This window comes from Anopheles merus, unplaced genomic scaffold (assembly GCF_017562075.2).
Source record: "Anopheles merus strain MAF unplaced genomic scaffold, AmerM5.1 LNR4000040, whole genome shotgun sequence".
Taxonomy (NCBI): domain Eukaryota; kingdom Metazoa; phylum Arthropoda; class Insecta; order Diptera; family Culicidae; genus Anopheles; species Anopheles merus.
Genome location: NW_024427620.1, coordinates 111,187 through 127,685, shown reverse-complemented (window position 1 = coordinate 127,685; position 16,499 = coordinate 111,187). Strand labels below are relative to the sequence as shown.

At 37.2% G+C, this 16,499-nt stretch overlaps 1 protein-coding gene across 5 annotated transcripts in view; it reads left to right on the top strand.

Moving 5' to 3' along the window:
• The window catches only part of LOC121601222 (voltage-dependent calcium channel type D subunit alpha-1-like), a 42,335-nt gene extending 27,305 nt beyond the window's left edge, over positions 1–15,030 (top strand). For all 5 annotated transcript variants that reach the window (XM_041930031.1, XM_041930033.1, XM_041930032.1 and 2 more), the window contains 10 exons: positions 9,212–9,264; positions 9,361–9,507; positions 9,589–10,060; positions 10,136–10,237; positions 10,299–10,487; positions 10,580–11,506; positions 11,576–11,952; positions 12,022–12,065; positions 13,652–13,770; positions 13,864–15,030. In XM_041930031.1, the coding sequence (XP_041785965.1) occupies positions 9,212–9,264; positions 9,361–9,507; positions 9,589–10,060; positions 10,136–10,237; positions 10,299–10,487; positions 10,580–11,506; positions 11,576–11,952; positions 12,022–12,065; positions 13,652–13,770; positions 13,864–14,091 (2,658 nt within the window). In that variant the 3' untranslated portion in view covers positions 14,092–15,030. The remainder of the gene's footprint in view (positions 1–9,211; positions 9,265–9,360; positions 9,508–9,588; positions 10,061–10,135; positions 10,238–10,298; positions 10,488–10,579; positions 11,507–11,575; positions 11,953–12,021; positions 12,066–13,651; positions 13,771–13,863) is intronic.
• The last annotated feature ends 1,469 nt before the right edge of the window (positions 15,031–16,499 follow it).

Below are 16,499 nucleotides of genomic sequence, written 5' to 3'. Positions count from 1 at the left end.
GGCAGTTTAGCAAGGGATCGTTATGACAGTACAAATTTCGACGAGTGGGGATGGATAACAGAGGACGAGGACGCAGGGATCTAGAAGGAACGTAGAAGTGAATGGCAGAGAGGAGGTCTGGAACATCAATAGCGCTAAGGATCAAAACAGCAGTGAAGTAGGACTGAGCGATATGCCGTCTTTTTTCTAAAGAGTCAATTCCCAAAAGTTGACAGCGGACTGCATGGGGGTCGAGGAAAAAAGGGCATTATGCGACGAATAACTACTCTAGTGATGAGTTTCTGTACTCTTTCAAGCCGAGTAATGCTTCTAATACTGGAAGGACTCGATATAATGCTGGCATATTCTAATATAGGTCGAATCAGAGCCACATACAGAGTTTTAAAACAGCGAGGATCATTGAAATCGACAGTGACGTTATCAATATGGACAGAAAATGTTAGTCTGTCGACAATCAGTACTCCCAGGTCACGAACGAATTATGTATAAATGTACTACGAGCACGAGAAAAGGTCACCAAAGAGCATTTTTCTGGACACACATTTAACAAGTTGGATGAACACCAGCGGCAAAAAGAGTCAATAAAAAGCTGAAGTGTGAGGCCATCCCGCTCAGCGGCGATTGGCAGCAAAAAATTTTAAATCGTCTGCAAAGAGGTGATGACCATCGACTGGTAGGATTGACCAGACATCATTTATGAACAAAAGGAAAAGGGGTACCTTGGGGTACGCCAGAGGAGCAAGAAAGGTTAACAGATAACGCGTTTCCTAATTTGACAAGGTATGAGCGGTTGACTGTATTGGAGGAAATGCAGTCAACCAGCTTGGTGTACGGTTAGAAACAGAATGAATTGTATTTCATACACAAACTTATAACTACACAAATTCATAGGTTACTATGATTAAATTACTCATAACCCAAATACGGCTTACTATAATTCCAATACTCCTCCTTAAGCCGATTGTTGTGTAATTCCCATAGATCGTCGATTACGTTCTTGTTTGATTCGTTGTAATGCTTTTGTAAGACCATCTGCAACTTGTTCTTCAGTTTTAATGTAATGGAGATTCACAACATTTCGATCCAAAGCATCCCTGATGTAATGATGTCTTATATCGATATGCTTCGTTCGTGGTGTATATCCTCCATTTTTTGCAATACAGATAGTGCTCTGATTATCACAAAATATCTGAATCGATTGCTTCTTACCAAATTGTTCTAACAACCCTTTCCACCACGATGCTTCTTGTACCGCTGCTGACAATGCCATGTATTCCGCCTCGCAGGTTGATAATGCAACAGTTGGTTGTCGTTTGCAACACCATGACACCGCTCCTCCTTGCATCAAGAAAATATATCCACTGGTGGATTTCCTATCTTCTGTATCAGCGGCCCAATCAGCATCTGAATATCCAGTTATTTGTTCGTTACCTTTTCTGTAATATTTGAGTTTCATCGATGCCGTTCCTCTTAGATATCGCATAAGATGTTTTACAGCTTGCCAGTGACGCGATCCAGGATTATTGTTGTATCGGCTTAGCTGATTAACTGCAAACAGGATATCAGGCCTGGTGCATTGAGCTAGGTACATTATGCACCCTACAGCCTCTTGATAAGGCACCGCTGACATCTCTTCCTTTTCTTCTTCTGTCTGTGGCGACATTTCCTTAGTTAGCTTTATGGAAGAGTTCATAGGAGTAGCAACAGCTTTGCAGTCTTGCATTTTGAACCGGGATAGGATAGTTTCTATGTAGGCTTCCTGGTCAAGTGCAATTCCGTCATTTAAATAATTCACACGAATCCCTAAACAATGTTTAGCTGGTCCCAAATCCTTCATCCGGAACATGCTGCTCAATTTCGTCTTCAGCTGATTCTTCATTTCTTCATTATTACTAAAAATCATTGAATCGTCCACATAAATGGCTACAAACAGCATATTTCCATTGCCATTATAGAAATATAAACATGGATCATACTTCGATTGCTCCAAACCCAGTTGTTTCAGTGCTGCATCTAGCTTCGTATTCCAGACACGACTTGATTGTTTTAGTCCGTACAACGCTTTGTTTAATCGACATACCATGTTTTGCTTGCCAGGCTGCTCAAAACACGGTGGTTGCTCCATGTATATCACTTCTTCCAAATCTCCTTGTAGAAAAGCAGTTATCGCATCCATCTGATCCACCAAAAGATTATCTCTGGCCGCTAGTGCAAATAAATATCTCAGGGAACTATGACGAACTACGGGTGAATATGTTTCGTTATAATCTACCCCCTTTCGCTGAGAATATCCCTTTATCACCAAGCGCGCCTTGTAGCGGTTGACTTTTCCAGCGGCATCATGTTTTGTTTTAAACACCCATTTACATTTGATTGCTTTCCTACCTTCTGGAAGAGTTGTCAATCTCCATGTGCTGTTGTCAATCAACGCTTGATATTCTTCTTGCATCGCTACTTTCCAACGTTCTGACGATGGAAAATTCGCTGTCGCTGTCCTCGTCCTCATTTTCTCTCAAAACTGCCTCCATTTGTGATGTAGCATTCGGTGAAAGAGAAACTGTCTCTTCATGTTCAAGGAGAATCATATGCCTTCCGCTTGATTTTTCTTGGATAGGAACAGCAACACCTTCATTAATGAAATTTACTTCACGACTGATTGTTACTTTCTTCGATCTGATGTTGTACAATCTATACCCTTTGGTAAACTCATCGATACCGGTCAGAATGCACTCTTCTGATTTAGCGTCCCACTTCTTGCGATATTGCTTCGGAATAAATTTCATCGCTCTAGTACCAAAGATCCGAATATGGGACAAGTTAGGTTTCTTACCAGACCACGCTTCCTGCGGAGTAACATTATGGCCTTTGGTTGGAGAACGATTCAGAAGGTACACAGCAGCAGCCACAGCTTCCGCCCAAAAACTTTTCGAAAGTTTCGCCATGTGTAACATGCACCTTGCACGCTCCAAAATCGACCTATTCGCTCGTTCCGCCATGCCATTTTGTTCCGGAGTGTATGCGTTGGATGTTTGATGAACAATGCCGTGTTTCTTTAAGTAGTTTGTGAACCCTGTGTTGACATATTCTTTTCCATTGTCTGTTCTGAGAACCTTCAATTTTCGTCCAGATTGCCGTTCTACCATCTTGTGAAAATCCTGGAAAATTTTGTTTACCTCAGCTTCCGACTTGGATTTCAAAAAATATGTCCACATCCGGCGTGATTTGTCATGCACAAATACAATATAATATCGGCTTCCTCCTAGAGATTTGACTTCCATCGGCCCGCAAATGTCAGAATGAACTAAATCTAATATCTCAGCCGCACGCGATCCTTCTTTGCTGAACGGGTGGCGACTCTGTTTCCCCATCGGACACACATTACAATCGGCCATGCTTCCTCCGTCGATATTGACTCCATCTGCCAATCCGTTAGCGAGGCTACGCACACCGTTGATGTTTAGGTGTCCCATCCGTTGGTGCCATAACTCGAAGCTTCCTGTAGATGAAACCGCCAAAGCATTTTTCTTACCTTGCTTGCGTTCTTGAAGCTTGAAGAGGTCGTTTTCATGGCTGCCCGTAGCTACGACATCGCCACCTTTGTCAATCACTTTGCATCCATCGTTGTTAAAAACGACGATGTATCCTCTACCGGACAATAGATTCACTGATAGGTCTGGTAATACTTGAACATCACAAACAGGAATCTCATCGTTGCTACACGAAGGCTTCGCTATGTACGATCCCGTTCCGGTGATTTTCATATTACCGCCGTTAGCCGCTACCACAGTACCATTCGATGGCTTCACATTTTGTAGGAGTTCCGCGTTTCGTGTCATGTGAACACTAGCTCCCGAATCAAAATACCAATCTTCACCGTTGGCTGTCCCGATAGTAGAAAGCACTGTGCAAAACGTATTTTCCTTTTTCGAACTGTAGCAATCCTTTGCTATATGGCCGTACTTGGAACATTTCCGACATCTCGGCCCTTTCGGAGGATTCTGTTCTTTAAATTTTTTTCCAAAAACTTTCCTTTTTGCAACAAACGCTGGTTCAGTGGATGTGGCTGGCACTTCTTGAAGAAGTTTTGTTTTGATAACGTCTCCAGTAATGGCTACACCTGAATTTTCCAGAAAGCCATTATCATTGGACGATATTGCTCAGACAAACCAGCCAATAGAAGCGTTCCAATCCACTCTTCGGAAATCACAAAGCCTATTCCGTTGAGTTGATGCGACGTTGAAATTATGCGGTTAACGTATTCGGACATGGATTCGCAAGACAGCAAATCCGTTTTTATCAGCTTGTGGAGCAGTCCGACTCTTCTAGTAAGACCAGAATCTTCAAAAGCTCTCTCCAACTTAGCCCAAACTTCTCTTGCTGTCGTTGCTTCCTTGACGTGCACATAATTCAACGTATCAAGAAGAAGGATGATTTTTGCTCTTGCCTTGCGATCCTTGCCTGCATCCACGGCTACGTAGCTCCCGTCGTCATTCTTTTTCGGCTTTACCACGCACCAGAGATCTTCGAGCTCAAGGAAGGTTTGTACCGCAAACTTCCAAGTGTCCCAATTTTCTCTACCGGTAAGACGTTCGATGCCAGGAAGATTCGACGAAACTATGCTACTACCTGCAGCGCTTGAGGATCCAGTGGAGTTCGGGTTCATCTTAAAACTTCTTCGGAATAACGGCGAAAAGATTCTGCTTCAATCACTGTACGCTTCTGGGTCCTGGGCCCATAACCTATTGGAGGAAATGCAGTCAGCCAGCTTGGTGTACGGTTAGAAACAGAATGAATTGTATTTCATACAAAAACTTATAACTACACAAATTCATAGGTTACTATGATTAAATTACTCATAACCCAAATACGGCTTACTATAATTCCAATAGACTGAAACCATTCAATGAGAGTAGATGAGAATCCAAGTTTGTTAAGCTTGGTCAAAAGTAGAGAATTTGAGACACGATTAAAAGTTGCTTTCAGATCTAAGTAGACAGCATCAATTTGAATACCATTATTCAGGCATTGAAAAATAGAGGAGACAAAGGACATAAGATTGGAACATAGCAGGGCAATGCCACGATACTTATTAATATTGGTGCAATTTTCCTTTTTATGTATGGGAAAAAGCCAGCTAGATTTCCATAAGGTGGGGAAAGTTTTAGAGTAAATTGAAAGCTGGTAGATTTTAGTTAGGAATGGAGCTAATGTAGAAATACAATTGATGAGGACACTGGTTGGAATACCATCTGGACCTGGGCGCAGCAAGGTCAATCATTCATTCTTTATTTTAAGATACAGTGAACCCTCTCTTATTTGACACCTCTCCAATTTGAAAAACCTCTCTTATTTGAACATTTTGCACAGTCCCTTGATTTCCAGTTCATTTTTGTTTCTCTAATTTGGAAAACCTCTGAAATCTGTGTCCCTCTTATTTGAGTATGGTGTTGCCATGGTTATTGAAAGTATGCTCAAATTAGCGATTCTGTTCGCAGTTTCCTATAGCAACAGTTAAGGCTGCATACTAAATGTTCTGTCTCTTTCTTGTTTGTATGGACCTTTCATTCACTTTAAACCTCTGCAATTTGAAAACCCCTCTTATTCGACAGTCCCATCGCCTCTCAAATAAGAGAGGGTTCACTGTATATAAATTAAAAATCATGTTTTGAATTCATGTTAAAGTGAATAAAATAAACCAAAAGAACTAAATGAGATAAAAAGCTACTGTCAAATGTATCGCAACATCTCATGGAATTAGTAACAGAAAGCCATTTCTAAAGATTTTTTAATATTTGCTTTAAACGACATTAATCATATTATTAGATGTATCTAGAATTATAAATGCTAATTTTTGTTTCTGCCTTACTCAACCATGGACCGATATGGACCATGACCAAATACTTAGGACTGACTATCCTGCTATGGGCAAAATCATTAAGTCACTGAAAGCCAAGTCGCAGTAGTGGTAAAGGCAGGCCTTGATCGACAAAGGTTGTTGTGCCAAAGATGAATAAGAAGAGTTTTTGGTTCTGAATTATTTTTCATTAATTTATTTTAAATTTATCACATGAAGCGATTTTTTGCATCTACACGATTTTAAATATATGGCCTTAATAGGAACCCTGTTATGACCATAAATGAAACACTAGTGCCATAATTGGTACATTTTCAATCAGCAGTTATTAGATTTTTTCACCGATTAATGATTAAAACCTTGACCTTGGGACGGTCTGGTGGTAGAGTCGTCAACTCGTACGATGTAACAACATGCCCGTCGTGGGTTCAAGTCCCGAATAGACCGTGGCCCCATACGTAGGACTGACTATTCTGCTATGGTAACAATTGGTCATTGAAAGCCAAGCTCATTTCACTAGTGGGTATTGGCAGGCCTTGACCGGCAGCGGTTGTTGTGTCAAAGAAGAAGAATGATTAAAACCAACCTATTAAAAAATATGTGGAGGTTTTTTTTTATTTCAGGCTTCTAATATCCATATTGAAACATATTATTGTGTAAAAAACGAATTTATACAGCCTTCAAAACTGCGAATTGTTGACAAACTATTGCTATAGTTGGTACACTTACCCTATTCCGGATGATGTAATTAAAGCATACGTCGATGATATTTTGATCATCACAAACTCACGCAGTAAAATCGAAACCATTAAAATCGTATTTGAACAGTTTGGCTATGAAGCAGGAGCTAAAGTAAATTGGAACAAAACAGCCGCAATGGATATCGGAAAATGCTCTGAATTCTCAATAATGCACATACCATGGCTCCATACAGAAGAAAGAAATCAATTACTTGGAATCACGTTTACTAACTCCTTGAGACTAATGGTTCACTTAAACTGGGAAGCCACCACAAAAAAAATTGTACAAATCTTAATGAACCATCGAGATAGAGACATAAACTTAAATAAAACAATCATTATATGTAACACATTTTTTACATTAAGTATGTGGGCTCAATTATAACAATAAGCTCATACCATTTAGGCAAGATATTGAAGCTAATAGGAAACTTCAAGAGAACTCTAAACCAATTTAGGATCAACCAATTTAAGTCTAAATCAACTTGCGTTGCCAAAAATACGAGGAGGTTTAAATCTAATTATTCTTATTCTTAAATCCCATGTATAACAACAATAGTCCCTGAAATTGCATATGCCTCCCTTACATACAGGAACATCTCTTACATACAAACAGCCTAACATATATATAAAATAAATCTGCAAAATCTGCAAAAAATTTAAAATGGAAGGGCATATAGAAAAACGCTAACAATTCTAAAATGAACTCGCAGGATCGAAGTTAATATTATGAACTCATAAATTAAAAAAACTCTTTATAGAGAAAAATTATTATAAAATTATTAGTTACATGAATTTCATGAATATGCTGTGAAATAAGTAATTTCGCACGTAGTAAAAAAATAGTAATAATGAAGTCATTTATTAATTACGTTCGTCTAATTCTGAATTATACAGGAAAAATGGATATACACCTAGAAACTTTAAGTTATTATTTGATGTTTAAGGATGTTTCTATTTTTTTTAGGATAAATAGGAATTAGTTTAGCACTGTTAAATTATAAGAAATAAAACCTGAAATATATTGTTTGAAAAAAAAACACATAAAGGAGGATAATATATAACTAAGACTGTGTACTGTGCGATTTTAAGCAATACGGCCTTTTTGAATAATGAAAAAAAAAACACTGTGCGATTATTATTTTTGTATTTGTATGTGTAGTATTTTCTGTATGACTCTTGAAGTGCCCATTTTGTATTATGGAGACTATTAATTAGGCGCCTCCCAAGGCCCGGCGCGCATGGCGATCGCCAACCTGGCCAATACCAAGCTACGGTCTTATTGGGGGTATGTGTTTTTATCGAATGTTGATATGATTTCAGCCGCCAACTGTCAAACTTTATATAAAAAAGCTGGATAGTATCATAGAACCCCCTAATAATGATTACGATAATTAAAAAAACACACACGGATATGATAAAGCATTTGGCACACATCATACATTTCTTGTTTTTCTACTCTTCTACTCTGAAAAAAAAAGACTATTCGAAAAATACTGTTCAAAGAGTGACGGTAGGTGGTGTAGTAATATTTATGTATATACGTTGGTGTTTAACACTGTTCGCTCACGATGGCTATTTCAAAAGTCGATAGCACATTCAATATTTATTTTCTGGGTTTAAAATTGAACTACGAAAAATGAGCTCTACGTTTAAATACACGATAATGCCACGGTGCTCGGCGTAAAATTAATTATAAAAGTACCAACTTTTTAGTTATGTACTACCAATGCAACGCAGTTTAGGAATTTAAGAAAAAGGAGGATTTCACCTATTAACGAAAGATTAAGTATTATTTCAATACTCTAATGTTAGCAAACATTTTTTCCATAAATTATGATGAAACATTTTTTTTGCATTTGCTATCATTACAACAGATGTGGATAAACTTCTGTAAGTATTTCAATAAGGGATTTTCTTAAAACTTAACAACTAAGCAAATCATTATAAATTCAGAGTCATAAAACTTTGTTTTGCTGTAGAAAATTATGAAATACTCGTAAGTGTTGTTAAAATTTGACGACTACATTCATATTCATCTAATTGTAATGAAGGGGTAATTCATAAAACCTCAAGAAAAATACTTTAAGATCCGTAATCAAAAATGAACAAGAACTTTGTAATCGTGTATAAGAATAATTTTAATTAAAAATGCATATTTTATCAACGGATCAACTGATGTAATAATAGCATGGTCCGTTTATGTTAACAAATATGGCCTTGTAGCTAGCTTTTTTGCTTTATGTTTGATATGTATTCATATCACATGAGTGTGCTAATAATTGTTTGGTTGATAACATATTTACTGTTTTTGTATGTGATTTGGCATGTTTGAATCTAGTAGTATATGAGTTTGAGTAGACTACCCGTAGCTTTTAAGCTTCTTTACTTACAAAGTTGTGTTTCATTATGATATGTGTTATTAAATTTATTAGCGTTCCTCAATTTGTATAGAAGAGCTGCACAATTTTATAAATAACATTAAATAAAAACACCTTCATAGTAATCATTATTATACTATTCGCTGTCCAATAGGTGTGTGCACAAAATATTTTTAGAGGAATACGAAGAAAATTCGAAAATATGTATATACTAACATTTATTTATTTCAATTTAGGGCAAATTCTTTTCATGCTCTGATGGTTCAAAAATGCAGGAAGCAGAATGCCAGTAAGTATTGAAATGTAGTTAAATGTATTGACTATGGCGATGAAAAGTGTGGATATTGAAATTAGATTTATGAAGATAAAATTATTCTTATTTCAGTGGTACTTACTTGGTATATGAAGATGGCAACGTAGATAAACCAGTTTCAAAAGAACGATACTGGTCAAGAAACCGCTTTCATTTTGACGACGTTTCGAAAGCTATGTTAACTCTTTTTACTGTATCTACTTTTGAAGGATGGCCTGGGTTAGTATATATATGTATAAACATATGAACATATACATATAAATATACATTGTAAATAACTTTTTTTCCTCTGATGTTCAGATTGCTGTATGTATCGATTGACTCTCACGAAGAAGATTCCGGACCAATACACAATTTCCGCCCAATCGTTGCGGCGTATTACATCATATATATAATCATAATTGCATTTTTCATGGTAAACATCTTTGTTGGTTTCGTTATCGTTACATTCCAAAACGAAGGCGAACAGGAGTATAAAAACTGCGATCTAGATAAAAACCAGCGGAATTGTATAGAGTTTGCACTGAAAGCTAAACCAATACGTCGATACATACCCAAGCACAGGATACAGTACAAAGTGTGGTGGTTCGTGACATCACAACCATTTGAGTACATGATTTTTGTACTTATCATGATAAACACGATTACCCTTTCGATGAAGTTTTACCGGCAACCAGAAATTTATACAGAAGTACTCGATTTGTTGAATCTTATCTTTACGGCAGTGTTCGCACTGGAATTCGTTTTCAAGCTAGCAGCATTCAGGTTCAAAGTAAATAAATTGAAATGATTTTTATTACTAACGCACGAAATCAAAATAAATTGTGTTTGTCTTCATTTATTTTAGAACTATTTTGGAGATGCATGGAATGTATTCGATTTTATAATTGTACTTGGAAGCTTCATCGACATAGTATACTCAGAAGTTAACATTAGCAAAGGAATGAAGGTACCTTGGTAGACATTTTAAAAATCTTTTTATTATATGAAATAATTTCTTCATAATGTAGGGTGGTTCTAGCATTATTTCGATCAATTTCTTCCGACTGTTTCGAGTGATGAGGTTAGTTAAACTTCTTGCCAGAGGTGAAGGAATTCGTACATTATTGTGGACATTCATCAAATCTTTTCAAGCACTGCCATATGTTGCATTATTGATTGTAATGTTGTTTTTTATCTACGCTGTAATTGGAATGCAGGTAAATTAGACAAATTATAAGTCCCACACGTTTGAATAATATATAAATGAATAATGAATACTAATTTTAATTTGTCTCGGTAACAATTCTAGGTATTCGGCAAAATAGCAATGGATGATGAAACATCAATCCATCGAAACAACAACTTCCAAACCTTTCCACAAGCAGTGTTGGTTTTGTTCCGATCAGCGACAGGAGAGGCTTGGCAGGACATCATGCTTGATTGTTCAGCGCGTCCGGGAGAGGTAAACTGTGATGCTAAGTCCGACGATGCTGGTTCTCCAGAAGGATGCGGCTCAAACATAGCTTTCCCTTACTTTATATCCTTTTACGTACTGTGTTCATTCCTCATCATAAATTTGTTCGTGGCCGTTATCATGGATAACTTTGATTATTTGACGCGAGATTGGTCTATTCTTGGACCTCATCATCTGGATGAGTTTGTGCGCCTGTGGAGCGAGTACGATCCTGATGCGAAGGGTCGTATCAAGCATCTGGACGTAGTGACTCTACTACGAAAAATCTCTCCACCGCTTGGATTTGGCAAGCTGTGCCCACACCGGGTAGCCTGTAAGCGCCTAGTCTCGATGAACATGCCGCTAAACAGTGACGGCACGGTGTTGTTCAATGCGACACTGTTTGCAGTGGTGCGCACCTCACTGAAAATCAAAACAGAGGGCAATATCGACGATGCAAACGCAGAATTGCGGAACACAATCAAACAAATATGGAAACGAACTAATCCGAAACTTTTAGACCAAGTCGTTCCTCCGCCTGGAGTAGATGATGAAGTTACTGTGGGCAAATTTTACGCAACATTTTTAATACAAGATTACTTTAGGCGGTTTAAGAAGCGCAAAGAAAATGATAGCAAACTCAACAGTGATCAAAATAAACGACGTACTATGACGCTTCAGGCCGGACTGCGGACACTACACGAAGCCGGTCCGGAACTAAAGCGAGCCATTTCAGGCAATCTGGAAGAAATCGGCGATGATAATCCAGAGCCATCTCATCGGGTAAGGAATGAATTATTATTATAACTGAAATAGTTTCTTAAACGTAATTCATATGTTTTCTTTTAAAAGCGGAATCACACTCTATTTGGTAATGTGTGGTCGTCAATTCGACGTCCGGGTCCTTTTGGATCAAAACAAAAGTGGAATTCAAATAATAACAAAATGTCTGCCACTTCTATGGCCGCATCTGCGGCAATGCATACGGTTTTATCGGGCCCAAATGACGGGTCAAGCCAAACAGAAATGAAGCCAAAGCATAACTGTGTCAACAGTTCTAATACCTACAATCATGTAGCTGAAAGCATTCTTCATGCCGTGCACGACGAACCGATAGGACGAAATTACGGTAACGGCTTGAATATAGGAAATCCGGGACATACGGGTGATATACCACTTCGCTCTTTAGTTTTAGACGATTCTTCAATTTTAAAACGAGCGAATGTAAAGTAAGTTATTAGAATGAAGGCATAATGTTGTTTTCAAACATGATTTTAATGTGTTCTGTTTTCTGTTAGCGCAAACATCGGATCGCACAGCAAATTGTACTCGCAAATAAATGGTAAGTTTAATAAATATAAATATATATATATATATAATATATATATATATATATATATATATATATATATATATATATATATATATATATATATATATATATATATATATATATATATATATATATATATATATATATATTAATATTATTATAATTATAATATTATATATATATAATTATTACATCATAATTTAATTGGTTTAATTTTAATGTGATAGTTATTAATTTAATTAGAGCGGTGCCGAGGTGGATTTATTCGACATTTTGAATGTTGCAATAACTATGTATTCTAGCTAATTAGTTATAAATAGTTAAAAATTTAGCAGACAACATAAACAACTGAAAAACTAAAAAAATTTTTTTTAACTACATAATGCTACAAGGGAGAGCAAACAATGTGCACACCATTTCATTTGCAGGAATGGTAAACTCCCAAATGCAAAACATTTTCAAATGTAATACCTGTATATATCTTTGATATCCATACAGAAAAACGCATGAAACATCAATTAAATTAATTTAATGTAATTTAATATCTAAAGTTAAATCAATTGCGCAATAATGACACTCATTTTTATTTGCTGCATATGCGACTTTCGTATTGATCCACGTCGCTCCAGATCCTGCACAAGATTACAGCATCCACTCCACAAGCGTGGACAGGTAACAGCATCGTCTTTTCTTTGAAGGTTTACATGTACAAGCTATCATCATGTTAACAATATCGTTCAGTGAGTGCGTAATTTCTAAATACGTGTAGGAAAACAAATCAAACCTATTTTTCTCTTTTGGGCTTCTTGAATTTTTTAAAGCAATTTCCGCAGTCCTTTGGTTTGCTGTTGAGGAGTCGCTGCACAGTATCAAACATTGTCAGTATATTGTCAATACACGTATAAAAGACACCTCAATGTTTTGGCATCCTCTATTGGTTTGTATAAATCGATTTTCATTTCAATAGTGGATTATATTTATTCATGTCTTGTATTCTATACCCTATAGTTATATTGGTCTTATACAAAAAATTTATTTTATTATAAATGTTTAAAGTGTAAATATATTCTGGTTTGTAGTATAATATGAAATATATTCTGGTTTGTAGTGTAATATGAAAACAATAATTTTAATTCACTGTTTTTTCTAATACATTTGATTTTTTTACTGGTAAGGATGAAACCATCACATATTTCTCACAAACACACATACGTAATGTTTTCTATGACGGAAGAACGGCATTTAACTTGACAGTTTTTTGCTTATAACATGAATGAAGAGTTAAATATATTCTTGCATTTGATGCATTTAATGATGTGCCGTGCATAATCTTATTTCTTAAAAATGTATAGATTATGTTTTAAAATAAAGTAATGACTCTGGTATGCTGTACATAAGTAATAGTAAAATAAATCGCTTTATACGTAAAAATGAACTAAATTAACCTTATATTGTTGGTAGAAGGAAACGGACATTATTTGTGTTGTTCAAACATACGTTCGAAATATTAATATTTTACCAACAAAACCATAAGGTAGATTACTCAACATCACGTTTTGTTTTTGATGAATATCTTGATTATATTTTAATTTCAGATAATCAAGTTGCCAATTTTGAGGAAGATCGGCTTATTCACTCAACGCCAAGCAGCCCTCAGGAAACGCATAAACTATCGGCTGAAGTTATAGGATCGGCTGAGAGTCTCGTGGGCAGAGTAAGTATTTATGAACCCGAGCTCACTTTTAAATGTGGGGCAAGCAACAACACCTATAGCTAAAATTATTAATTCCTTACACATATTTTTCAGGTTCTGGCGCAACAAGGTCTGGGTAAATATTGTGATCTTGATTTAGTGCATTGTGCTCAAATGGAAATGCAAGAGGCGTTAGATATGACACAGGAAGAAATGGATTTAGCGGCCCACGAGCTAATGTTGGAGGAACGATTTAAGAGGAAAAACTACGCACCTGTAAAAGGTCAACCTAAGCGTGGAACCAATACTAGAAAGAATAAGAATCAGCAACCGCTCTTATAGCACCAAACTAGTGTATTCAATCATGTTGTCATATTAGGAAGAAATATTGTACATCAATATGATAGCTCTCATTTTGTTTTTTATTCTTTTAATTTATATGTGAAGAACATGTCGATCCTTGGAACATCAATTTAATTTGTTGATGAAGAAATGTATGTTTATTGTTGGTAACATAGTCCACATTGAACAAAATGAAAGCACAGTAATCTAATTCTTACGAGTTTAATTAACCCAAGATGCAAGTCTTAAAATTGCATGCAAAATGACTGAAAATCTCGCCTCAAAATGGCCCCACCACACAGCGATTTGCGAGGGCGCGCGAGGGCTCGCACGCCATACAAGTTCACTGCCCCAGAGCCCTCTCATTAAAGAGCTTGCGAGTCTTGGCAGTTTTTTCACCCCTAGTTTTATCAGTTATAATTATAGCACCACAAGATCAGGTATAACAGTGCAATTTGTAGTAAACTAAACACCTGAAGTTTGACATATTATTTTGAAAAAATCCACAAAAATATAAATAGTGACCTTTTCCACGAATAACACCGAAAAAAAAAGATTATTTAAAATACCATAAGATTTCGAGCAGATCATCAGCAACCCTCGCAATGTTTAAAAGGGGGCCATAAAGTACGACAAAAAGAAACTAGTTTAAAATTTAAACGATTAAACATTATATAAACCGCTTAACGTGCTCCGTAGTCCAATCCTGGCGAGATTTTCAGCCATTTTGCCTGCAAGTTTGTCACTTGTGTCCAGCCTGGGTTATAGGTACTTTGGATCCTTTTTTCTGTGTCGTTAAAAACAGGATATAAACACGTAGCCAATTAGAAATCCGATGATGAGAAATACTGCAAAAAACAAGAATCTTATAAATAGCAGAATCAGAAGAAACAAATTATCTTCTCAATAATAAACATGAAAACTGATATTGAATAATTACCAATTTAGTTCAATCGATGTCGGAAACGAGTTTTGAGAGACAAATAAAAAATGTTTTGAGAAGAACAAATTTCGATAGAAAGCAACACTACCCCATATTCCATCATCTTTTTGTCACATACTAGCTTAAGATGGCCCGGTTACAGGATTTTGCAACAGAATCCCGAGTGTTTTTGTATCACTCGAGACTGTACTCAAACACCTTCACATGCAGTCCTGTTTCCCCTATCATTATATATTTTTCTCTTTTACGATCGAGCACATCGTCCTTACATGGCCTGAAAAACAATTCTCCATGATGTTTGGTCCCTAGTTGCAGCATGTCAACCATGTAACATAGATACCCATTCTCCGACAAAACTTACTTTATCTGATTCAGATTACCAACCCCTTCTTGGCGAGACATGAGTTCGGTATCCGCATAACATGCCCCAGCGATCGTATCCTGTCAGCCTTCACCATCTTCAGGGTGCTCTATCCGCCGTACAGCTCAGCAAACTCGTTGTTCATCCTCCTCGTCCAAACTTCATGCTCGAACACACCACCAAAGGTGGTCAGAAAATGCGTCACTCAAACACGCTCAAAGCGTTTGCGTCTCGAATGATCCAAGACTCGGGTTCATAGAGGACCACCGGGCGAATCAATGTGCGTTATATCTCACATTTCATGCGGATTCGAAGTCTTCTGGTTCTCAGCAGTCGAAGAAGCCTATAGTATACGGAATTTGCTGCTAATGTTTTTGTTCGAAGTAACAACCATATCAAGATATAAGAACTCCTCTACGACCTCGATACTGTCGCCGTCAACTAATAAACTTTTGTACACCGTCTGACGCAGCTTGGTGCCGATACTAGTACACTCTCATTTATCTCATTTAAGGTGGGCATACCAGCCACTCTACGCAACAAGGCTCTCTCACCTGAGACATGGCGCTCTGCTCTTACCTACCGAGAGTTCCGTGACTATCGGACCAATAATTATAACACTAATACCTGTGCAACAACTGATACAAATTCGATTCTCGATCAAAACGTTACTCTCGCTACCGACACTTATCACAATCTTCTCTCACATTCTGGAAGGAGTGCCCCGATACCAACCACTAAAACAGATACGCTCGCACAGCCCGTTACGATTTCCTCACCTGCCATGACCACTACAGATACAGCTTTGTTTACAAACGAACCACATCTTGACCATAATGAGCGAATGCTTGTTACCACCACACCTACCAGGTCACCTCCCGAATGCTTAGCCCCTCCTAAAAAAGACCGAAGCGCGGAAACGCTAAACGGACCGATGAATCTGCTGACGCTGGCCCGTCGGACGAATAGTAATCTAGAACTGCATCCGGCGATGCACCTCGCTCAGCTCATCCTAGTCTCTCTATCTACTACCAAAATGTACGTGGTCTACGAACGAAAACTACAAATCTTCGCCTGGCGCTATCAGAATCTGAATATGATTTT